This window comes from Bidens hawaiensis, unplaced genomic scaffold, assembly GCF_021521415.1.
Source record: "Bidens hawaiensis isolate Kalapana, Puna unplaced genomic scaffold, B.hawaiensis_p1.1 tig00005823_1, whole genome shotgun sequence".
Taxonomy (NCBI): Eukaryota; Viridiplantae; Streptophyta; class Magnoliopsida; order Asterales; family Asteraceae; genus Bidens; species Bidens hawaiensis.
The window spans coordinates 869,336-881,206 of NW_027491384.1; the positions used below are offsets into that span (position 1 = coordinate 869,336).

General features: G+C 37.0%; 2 protein-coding genes across 2 annotated transcripts; both read left to right on the forward strand.

Moving 5' to 3' along the window:
* Positions 1-633: 633 nt before the first annotated feature.
* On the forward strand, positions 634-1,488 carry LOC143630815 (receptor-like protein kinase THESEUS 1). Its single transcript, XM_077099724.1, has 3 exons — positions 634-798; positions 913-1,133; positions 1,227-1,488. The coding sequence occupies exons 1-3, from the start codon at positions 634-636 to the stop codon at positions 1,486-1,488; spliced, it is 648 nt and encodes a 215-aa protein (XP_076955839.1).
* Positions 1,489-1,901: 413 nt separating this feature from the next.
* On the forward strand, positions 1,902-3,881 carry LOC143630816 (F-box protein VBF-like). Its single transcript, XM_077099725.1, has 5 exons — positions 1,902-2,197; positions 2,293-2,641; positions 2,831-3,007; positions 3,159-3,268; positions 3,416-3,881. The coding sequence occupies exons 2-5, from the start codon at positions 2,516-2,518 to the stop codon at positions 3,879-3,881; spliced, it is 879 nt and encodes a 292-aa protein (XP_076955840.1). The 5' UTR covers positions 1,902-2,197; positions 2,293-2,515.
* The last annotated feature ends 7,990 nt before the right edge of the window (positions 3,882-11,871 follow it).

Genomic DNA, 11,871 nt, shown 5'->3' on the forward strand with positions numbered 1-11,871 from the left:
AGTCTTGATAAAATGAAAGTAGTTCAAAACAAAAATATAGCTCATGGAAGCTAGTTTTGATGATGCTCAAACGGAAGCCATTCTGCCATTCTGTATTTATTTAATGACGTCATCTAAAAACACATGATAACAACCCATATTTTTACTAGGAAAATAGCCATTTGGATTTTTAATAAGCCATTGACTTTTATATCTTACAACGCCATCTATATTCCTGTGAGGTACGTCAAGTATGTTAATCACTTAATTGTATTTTGTTTTTGCTTAAAAAAATTTAATTATTGAAGTGGCATAATATGTTCCTAATTCAATTTCTAGTTTAGTATATTCCAAATTTAATCCTATAAATAGGCATCGGTTAACATTGAGCTCGTCACAACAAATTAATCTTAAGTGTTTTATCCATCTTCTAATTCCCTTACAAAAACCACAAACACCTTCTGTGTTGGTTCTTTACACATATCGTGACAAGCTGTGCGGTTGCATTTGCTTGGAACCCTTGGTTCAAATATTATAGTTATTATTTGATCAAAAATATGGAAGTGTTGCGGCAGTTTAAGGATCTTAAAATTCCACTGGAAGAGATCAAAACCGCCACCAACAACTTCGACGACCAGAATAACTGTATTGGAGATGGTGGTTTTTGGGAGAGTTTATAAAGGAGAACTATCTCGCTCCAAGGGTCAAATCATGGTCGCAATTAAGCGTCTGGATCGTATGGGGGATCAAGGAGAAGCTGAGTTCTTGAAAGAACTCATGACGCTTTCTCGTTACCGCCTTGAAAATCTTATCTCCCTTGTAGGATTTTGTTACCAAGGGGGTGAGGCTATCCTTGTGTACGAGCTTGCATCTCATAAGAGCCTTGACCACCATTTAGATTCCCCTCATCTCACATGATCACAACGTATCAAGATATGCCTAGGTGCTGCCAAGGGACTAAGGCACCTTCATGATCCGAAAGAGTTACACCAAAGACTCATCCACTGTGATGTAAAAAGCGGCAACATCCTTCTTGACGACCACTGGAATGCGAAAGTGGCGGACTTCGGGTTCTCAATAATGGGCCCAGCTAACCAGCAGCAATCGGCTATTATCAACTTAGCAGCAGGTACCCTTGGGTACTGTGATCCGCAGTATGTGATGACGCACAACCTAACGAAGGAGTCAGACGTATACTCTTTCGGTGTGGTGTTATTTGAAGTTTTGTGTGGAACATTATGCTGTAGATTTGACAATAATGGTCGTGCCTGGATTTTGGTGCCCTCATGGGCTGAAAGCTATGAAGAGAATAAATTAAGTGATATTATCTTTACAAGTTCAAACATACAACCAATAGATCAGATATGTTTAGAAACATTTTCTGGCATCGCATATCGATGTTTGAATAAATTTCGTAAAGATCGGCCAAAGATGGCTGAGGTAGTGTCAGAACTTGCACTCGAAATTCAGGAGTTCAAAGAAGGAAAGCTGCCGAGTTTTTCCTACTAAGAGTTGCTTAAGAGTGCACAACCTTTTCTAGACTTCACAGTCACCAACGTATCGATGCAAGCTCTCTCTGTAGGGGTCTACCTTAATGACGGCAAAACGGTAATTAGTTGCTATGTCTATAATCCACTACTTTAGTTTTTGTTTTTTTGGATACAACTCTGGTTCTAATAAAATTTACATCAATTGTAGACAATAAAAAAGCTAGGAGAAAAACACACTGTATCTTTAAACAGAAACCAACCGACAAACACGGCATTTTTTTGGATATCGTTTGTATATTACATACTATAAATTATTAGAGCAACACTAAAATATATCTTAAATAAAATTGAAAAACATAATAAAACAATAAAACTGTAGGAGGAGAAAAAATAATAAAAAAAACCTATTTTACACGTTCTTTAGAAAAAGAGAAAATTAAACTCTAGTTATACAAAATAATCCGTTGAAGTGCTGCGAGGGATGGGTGTTTTAAACTTAACAACAAAATGGATAATATAATTAAGAAAGATGACAACAGCTAATGAACTAAACTCACTCTCAAAAATGTATCATCCTACATGAGCTGAACTAACTTGAACTGTTTAATGGTCGTATAGCGGTTTTCAATTAATAAGAAGGGAGAGCATTGTGAACTGATATCTTGTGGCGAATGTGTTGTTCCAAGGGCATCTGAGAATTATCCGTGGTCGTCTGGATATGATTCAAGGTGACTTACCCGTCATTCTTAATTTCTAGCTTTCTTTTGGTAAGTATGTAGCAATGTATGATTCAAGGTGACTTACCCGTCATTCATTCATGCAGATTTGCTGTTGGAACCTATCATTCTTTGAATGGGAGATTCAAAGCACGAGTTAGAAGCCAATTCTTGTCACCACAAATCACATACACGGTGAACCTTGTGTTCAAATTTATGCTCCCAGAGAATGCGAGCATATGTCACCTTATAGGCCTCAAATACAAATTACAAGGGGATGCCAAAATTTCAACTTCATAACTTGCGTGTGAGAGAGAAGATGGATGGTGGATGGTTGAACTGTATCAATTTACTAATCATAGGAGGAATGTTGACCTTGAAATTCTGTTTCTTGGCTACGAACGTCGTTATTCTGCCATTGAAGTGGAAGGAATTGAGTTTCGACCCCTAGAGAAAGTAAGATGACAGATAAAATCTTAATCATAAACTTAATTAATTAATATCCTTTGTGTTATAAACTTTCATGGGAAATAGGCCAGCCCCAATAACCATTTTAATGCTACAGAGCCCAATCCATTTGAAGCATAATGATATATCCTTCCATATTGTCAAAGTCTAATATGGACGTATGGTTGCGTTCTACAGGAGGATAAGAAGCTAGATATGAAAAACATATCCAATACAGATGCAAATTGGGAGGAAAAACTGCCAGCTGACTATGAAGAATTAATTAAATGGTCAAAAAATAGCGTTCAATGGACAACGGAGAAGGAAGTGTACTCAATACTTCGCAGAGGGTTCTTCATCAATGGTGGTCTAGAGGTACGTACGGTTGCTGAGTTTTTCTGGACGTCCAGCTTCTTGTATGTAATTATTGTTGTATAGCCTAGGAACACCCTTTCAAAGGGAAGAATATATATTTTACTGAACTTTTAAACAACTACTTACATATATATCTATATATTGAATGCAGTGGTTTAATCTTGACAAAAATGGGAAGAAATGCCATATGGTATCAGCAAGAGAGGCTAATTGCATAATAGGCGAGATGACCTTCTGTATGCAGACTTTACCCAAATCAAGGTAATTCGTTTATATCTCCCTTCCGGTTATCTTGTAGAAGTTCTATCTTTTACATATTTTAACATATCATGAGTGATGAAATTAAGAACTAAGGCTCATCAGTTACGTTCTAGCTAGCTTGTAAGACGATTTTCTGAGATTTTTCAGATTTCGAGAAGCGGTTGTGTTCAAGGATTGGCGATTCGAAATCGACAGAGAAATCCGTTACCAGCTAGTGTCATCTCAAACAAGATATGCAATTTATCTTGTCTACAAATTGCCAAAAGAACGATCTGGATTTGAGGCTCCCATGTTAGCAGAGGATGGTCTGGGGTCAAAATGCTATATCTATTTAGAAAGTCCTCGAACCCGGGTTATTAGACCAAAGGCTGTTCAAAATACCTACAACTCCCTCAATAGGCCGGGAATGAAAACTCTTCCACAACAGAGGGACGATGGTTGGATGGAGGTACAAATTTGGGAATTCGAAACCACAACTACCATGGAAACGATTCCTATAAATCTTCAATTGACTTTAGACCCATATAGATGTATGTCTTTTGTTACTTATTGTGAGGAAGTCAAGGGGCCCATAGCTCATATGATTGGCTTGTCATGTAAAACGGAAATATGAAAAAGAAGTGAAGAAATATTTTCATAACCCAATAAGAAAAAACAATAAGGTTCAACAGCTTAGTTTTTATTTTAGATTGTCGATTATATTTACCGAATTGTCATTATATTTCCTCCTAAGATCTAGTAGAAAAATGTATTTTTGGACGCGGTGAAAATGATTTTAGACGAGGTTTTAGACCACGGCAAAAAATAGGGCGGCAAAAGCTAGTTTGGTTATGAGACGCGGTTTTGGAAACCGCGGCAAAAGCCCACTAAAGCTCGTCGAAAGGGTGTAACATTTTCTATTAATCATCTTTCGACGCGGTTTAGAAACCGCATCAAAAACATATACAACATTTTAAAATAATTAAATAAATTGCAATTTAGCGCCAAATCTAGATTTAACGAGCCAAATTTATTTATTATAGAATTTTAGCAATCCAAATCCACCAAAAATCACAAAATAAACCAAAATGCATTAAATATAGAATTTTACAATACAAGCTCATCAAAATATAATTTTCTACCAAATAGAACCTATTACAAACTGTACTAAAATCTATGAAACTATATATAATTGAAATGACAAATACTGTATTATGCGAATACCTAAGTTTGTAAAAAGTTGCAGCACCATGTTCTTGAGTAAGTTGTCGATATCTACTCACGAATGGGGCCATATTTTGTCAAATTGCTGATTCAAAACCCCATATTCAAAGTGTCATCCGGACGAGTGTTTGTTCGCTAGCTAAGCAGTTAATGCGGAAAAATATCGGATATCGGTTGAGGACCGATATTTGAGATATCGTTTATCGTGGTGAGATATCGGTGGGATATGGTAACTTTAATATCATGCAGAATTTATATATATACACTTTAACGCTAACAATTCAATATACTCTCCTACTATTAACAAATTATCCTTTTGCAACATGCAAAACACTAACAATTATAGCAAATAGGAATTGATTAAGACTCAAAACACCAACATTAAACACTAAAAGTTGAAAATCAAGACTTAAAACACTGATATCAGCAATATCGGTGATGTCGTTGAAATATCGGTTAATATCGGTCATATATCTGTCAATATCGCCGATATTATCGGTACCGATATTTCACATTATGACCGATAACCGAGATACCACCGATATAGATACCACTGAGAGACTGCATAGTTCGCTATTGAACTAATCTTGCTTTCGCACTTTTTGCCTACATATAAATCAACAGACTATAATAAGAGTAATTGCAATAACATGGCAATAATAATAATAATGTACAATAATTAACATATACCAAAGCTTCATCAGTAGACCATGACGTAACGAATTCCTCTCACTTCATTGCATTGAGATTCTTACGACAAGGATATTCACTTGCACTGAGTGTAATTTCTATAAGGCTTACTAAAAAAACACAATGTATTTTTTAGCTCTTGTAATTGTATGTTTTTCTGCATCATCATTTGTAAAATGTCAAGTCTCCTAATTATATACAAAACAATAGTTAACATATATAAGAATCAACATTTTATATTTCTAAAAATTTACAAAACATAAAACACAATACGTTAATTTTTATCCATAAGTCTCTCCATCTTTTTTTCGCAATTTTTTTTGTTTCCAATCCAATACGGAAACTGTGTTCTTAGTGACATTCCAAGCAATGAATCAATTGTGTTTAAACCAATTGACGGCTAATTTTCATCAAATTCAGAGACCATCAAATCATCTCATAGTTTCGTTTTGCAAGCGAACCGCGTTGGCTCATATGCGTTTAGACATAGCTATAGTTTACTATTAAAAAAAATAACATAACGGGAGTTATATGGTTACCTATACACTACTGTTTCTTTAAAGAAACAGGCAGTAGTTAAATGGTATTGTAATTAACTAATAAATATGAATTTATTTAACTTTAATCAACATCTTTGACATAAAAAAGTCAAAAGGTGTACCTGCACACTTTCTTAATTGCCGAGTAGAACTTCATTTAAGAAACCTGTTTATAGTTATACATAATCCGCCACTCGAAAACGATTTCTGAATCAAGAAAAACAAAAACCCATTAACGATTAGGAATGAAATTGGAAAAACAATAGGTTATTCACTAATAGACATAGGTTATTCACTAAATGCCTAATACCTTATATAAAAGAAAAACATACAAGGCCTAATTAATTATATGATATCCACAATAAGGCATTAAGCATACGAATCATGTTTCCAGAATAAGTAAATAACAAACAGTAACTGATAACTTGTAAGCAACTAATAAGATGTTGATAAGAAAGTTTGGACTCGTCTGGAATCAAAAGATTAAAAGTTTTCAAGACTTAAAACACATTGGCGAAGTATAGTTGGGGCCCGGGGTGGCCCCGCCCCCCTGTTTTTTACGTAGTAGTGTAAATTTACCCATTTTCAGCCAAAATTTTTTATACGTAGTGTAAGTTTAGCCTTTTTCGTGCAGAAATTTGATACGTACCAGCTACCCACTTAGCTCTATCCACATCCATTTGATGCATGCATGCATGCTTGCATAAACCAACCCACGTTCACTTTATTATTATTATTAATTCTAAGTTATTTGTTTCCCATGTTCTAGTAGTGGTAGTTAGTTATTTGCATTATTTCCATGTTTTCCTCATTTCTAGGATGTTATGGTTGCATGATGTAAGCCTTTATAAAGGCCTTTGTTTTAGTTAATGAAAGTAGACAAAAATTGAAGTAAAATTTCCTACGTTCCTTTCTCTATATTTTCTTAGAGTCTCACCCGCTTAAGGGTCCTATCATTTGGTGCCTTCATTCACGTCTCTTCCTTCGCTATGTCGCCACGCAAAGATTCTCCTCCTCCACCTCCGATGATCTCCCACCTTCCCTCACCAACCAACTTGCTCAATTGATAGCCATCACCACCGCAGCTTTCGCAACCCAAACTCAAAACTCAAACCAAATAGCCGCCCAGTTAGACGCCCTGATTAAAGCCACCGAAAACCTTAACACAAAACTCGATGCCCAATCTGCAACCACAGCTCGCCTCGTTAATCACGTCACCGAACTCTCTGATTCAATTAACACCGACGCTATCATCAACGATCGCCCGCGCACACCACCTAATCGCCAAGAACAACTGGCCAACAACTTCAACCGCCAACCGCGTCAACCAAAAATCAACTTGCCTATGCTTGATGGCTCCAACCCTCTAGGGTGGATCTTTCAAGCGGATCATCTTTTTACCTACTATAACATACCACTCGATGAACGCGTTTCACTCACGGCCTTCCACTTCGTAGGCGACGCCCTTTCTTGGTACCAAAATCAAGCGAACAACGAACTATTGGGCTCGTGGACCGAATTTAAACGAGAAATGGAGCTCCGTTTTGGGCCTTCAACATTTGAGAACCATGTAGCTACCCTTTTCAAACTAGTCCAAACATCCACTGTCAAAGAATACAAAACTGAGTTTGAGAAGATAAGCAATCGGGTTACCGGGTTGTCTCAAAAGGCCTTGAAAAACTGTTTCATTTCCGGTCTTAAACATGCAATTCAAACCGAGATGGCACTCCATCATCCTACCACCCTTCACGAGGCTTACGGACTCGCTTCTTTAATTGAAGACAAACTCAACAGTGGGTTACTTGCCTTACCTCCCGCAACCGTGCCAGTACAAAACATGCCTAGCAACTCCGCTAGTTTAACCCCTACTCTACCCCTCAAACGCCTAACACCCGCGGAAATGCAAGACCGTCGTGCCAAGGGTCTCTGTTATAACTGCGACGAGAGGTATCAGCCCAGTCACACTGTCAACCCCCTAAATTCCTTTTGTTGTAAGCCGAAGACGCGCCGCCATGGCCCGGTCTTGAGGACAAGACCGTTTTTAAGAAGGGGCGAGTTGATACGTACCAGCTACCCACTTAGCTCTATCCACATCCATTTGATGCATGCATGCTTGCATAAACCAACCCACGTTCACTTTATTATTATTATTATTATTAATTCTAAGTTATTTGTTTCCCATGTTCTAGTAGTGGTAGTTAGTTATTTGCATTATTTCCATGTTTTCCTCATTTCTAGGATGTTATGGTTGCATGATGTAAGCCTTTATAAAGGCTTTTGTTTTAGTTAATGAAAGTAGACAAAAATTGAAGTAAAATTTCTGACGTTCCTTTCTCTATATTTTCTTAGAGTCTCACCCGCTTAAGGGTCCTATCAAAATTTGAGTCATGCCCCCTTGTTTGTGAAATTTTGTATGCATTTTGAGCTCGGCCCCCCCCCCCCCCTCCCAGGTTGCTTCAGTCCAAGCTTCGCCACTGCTTAAACATATAATTAGATGTTGATAGCAAGCTTACTCAACAAAACAAGTCCATCTCTGAAAAGAATTATAATTTGTGACAACCTTAATCCCAAAGTTGTAATAGTTATACCAACCATAATCATCACAACAAAAACATCTTGGATCTCGACGGTAACTTAGTTACAGAATCAAGAACTAGAATGAACTTCCAAATTCAATACGGATTACATAAAATAATTTTGGGCAAAATCAAAACCCTAAAACCGATTTGGCAAATCAATACAAAATTAGGTTAACCCGAAATTGAGCAATAAGGGGAAAACACACAAAACCAATGAAGTTTACCTTTTTGAAGAGGGAAACAAGCGGATGGTCTTCAAAATTGCTCCAAAGTTGCTCCTAATTAGAGAATGGGGATGTTTGAGATTGCTTATTTTCACCAACTTCTAACTTATAAACTTTTTGAAAAGTAATAAGGTGTTTGAGATTGCTTATATTGTGAGAGGAAAAAGTTTCATAAGTTATAATATTGTAACTTATTAACTTAATGAAAAGTTATAAGGAGGTAAAATAAGGAATCCCAAACACCCCATAAGGTTATGGACGTGCCGAGTGGGAAGATGATAAAAGAAAACTAATGGATTTGGTTAGGGTTAAGGAGGGAATAAGGAATAAGAAACCACAATTATAGACACGATTTTTTAAAAACCGCAGTTAATGTTGTAATATCAATCTTTTGACGCGATTATAGACCTTTAGAAGCAGTTTGTGGGCACCTGATTTATAAGCTTAATGAGAAAGACATTTTTAGACGCGGTTTTTAGATAGCACCGCGTCAAAAGAAGAAACCCAACGGCGTCAAAAGTTCATTTTTCTACTAGTTATTCTTCCACCGGCCGGCGAAATTAAGTCTTATGAGGTGATCCTCCCCATTCGCCGGAGAGTATGGTGTTGGAGTTGAAGATCTGATGAATGAAGATGAAAGGATGTGGGTGGCCAACAATATTTACGTTTTTGTTATAAAATATATATATGGTTTGGAAAATAATATTTATATACTCCGTATAAATTAGTTTAGAAAAGAGTTGCCACGTCACATGCAATGTCATCTAAAAAATAACGGATTTAACAATTCGTTAAACTGAAATTGTGATTAGTAACAAAACCGAGAGTTAGGATTGCTACTAGTCACATTATTAGTTGAGATTCATATTAACCAATAGTCAATAGCTTGTATTATTAAAATTCAATATCTTTTTATTATTTTGTTCTAAATTATATGATCATTGTCAACTGTTAATGTTTAAATCATGACAAGAGAGATTGCTAAATTCTCTGTTACCTTTTACTTGTACTAATTCATTTCATCAAACACCCTGTGAGCAAGCTCTACTTTTGTGAGTCTTAAGAGAACTTCCTTGCCTCGAACCTTACACAACCTACACTGATTATGCAAAACTTAATTTGGGATCGGGTAGACTTTTAACAGGACCGGCCCCTCATGTGCTTACTCGGGATTTAGCTTCGGGCCTTCATACATTTCTTGCTGCGAACTATATGACTTTTCCACACCTGTTACATTTATCTGAAGTTCTTTATTTAATATCCTAATTCTGGTGTGATTATGCTCTCGACTTTTCTGATAATGGATGCTTAAATTATTTTAAGGAAGTAGGATTAAAATGCATTCTTCCAAAAAGTAAAATGAAAACAAACTTCTTTAGTTTACATAAATTCTTGTCTAATTACAATAAATTAAAAAATAGAAAGAAAGAAACGAAATTTATACGGGTCTAAATTCAACACCTTGAACAAAAAGCCCACTAGGAATAGTGTCACCACAACCAGACAGTTTAAGACGCATGTTATTCATTTCGGTGGTTGTAGCAGTTTGGAATTCCCAGATTTGGACTTCCATCCAACCATCATTCCTCTGTTGTGAGAGGCCTTTTATTTTTGGCCTAGTGAGTAAACTGTAGACTTTTTGTTCGGCCTTTGTTTTAATAACTGGGGTTTGAGGACTAACTAAAAAAATATACCATATACGATCTGAACCCAAATCCTTCACTTTCACAGGAGCCTCAAATCCGGATTGGTCTTTTGGTAGCTTGTAGACAAGGTAACTTGCGTATATTGTTTGAGGCGATACTAGATGGGATTTGTAACATCCCGAAATTTCCAAGTAGTATTAATTATATTACTTAATAATAGAGAGAAAGTTTACCCGGGTTATCAGGAAATAAATAATAGAATAGGAGTTGGTATGGGTCGGGCTAGTGTTGGGTAATGGATGTGGGTTGTGGACTTGGATTAATTAGGATGGGTTAAATGAGAATGGGCCTTAGGTCCATGGGATCTCAGGGATATAAATACCCTAACACCCCAAAATATCTTCATTCTATCTTTATCCAAGCACACTCCACACACACATACACTAACTTCGCCGGAACCGGGCCGAGCCAAGGGAAGAATCGGACTGATCCGAGAGTGAGAGAGGGCGACTAGTTGCGTTAACAAGTTAAAGGAGATCCAAACAAGCCCAAAAAGGTATGATTCTTGATATTTGAAGTTTAAAGATCCGAGCTTTTAGTGTATAAACGACCAAAAATGGTCGGGAAGTGTAGTGGGTGGTATTGAACCTTAACAAGGGTGTTAAAATCGCCCGAAATGTTGATCAGAAACCGAAACAGCGGACATCTGGGCAACTTCGCCTTCATCTGGGCAACTTCGCCTTCAAGCGATGAACTTCGCCTGCTAGCTAAGTTCGCCTGATGAACTTCGCCTGCAAGCTAAGTTCGTCTGTTGACAAGTTCGCCTGAGGTTTAAGTTCGCCTGATGACAAGTTCGCCTGAGGTTTAAGTTCGCCTGATGATAAGTTCGCCAAAGGTTTAACTTCGCCTAAAGCTAAGTTCGCCTGAGGTTTAACTTCGCCTAAAGCTAAGTTCGCCTGAGGTTTAACTTCGCCTGAAGCCAAGTTCGCCCGAGAGTTAACTTCGCCTAAAGCCAAGTTTGATTAGAAAATAAATTATCAAGCGATAAGTTAAAGTAAGCTAATACTAGACCACCAGATTAGATTAGGCGAGTATTGATACGTGTAACTTGTACAGTCAGCCGAGCTCAGTTAAGGAAGGGATTTGCAGCTATCAGAAAAAGAAGCAGAATTCAGGTGAGTTTCTAGCCCCATTTATGTGTTACGTTTTCGGGGCTGTGTGCATACTCAATATGTTTGTTAATACACTTATCCTAAGAGATAAGTGTATGCCTTATATGGATAATGTGAAAGATATGAATGATTGCTTGATGGTACGTGAACGATCTTCGGATATTGCACGTACGGTCAGGTTGCAGCGTTAAGAATAAGGTAAGTATGTTATGTAGGTTTATGTGTATGAATATGATAGAGATAGTAGAAGAAAGAAATGATACGTATGGTTGGATGGTTACGAAGAGGGTATCGAGCCCTAGTAATACTCGAGGAATGTAGGGCGTAATGCTCTTTATAACGTAAGATATGAAAGTAAGATAATACAAAAGAAAGTAAGGAAGTATGAACGAAAGGATATAATTTTATGTGTATGCCGTGTATGGTATATGTGATCGATATGAATGATTGCTTGACGGTACGCGAACGATCTTCGGATATTGCACGTATCGTCAAGTGAAGTAACTAGCTCCTTACATGGATATTAAATAATAAAGTATAGTGTTCCTTT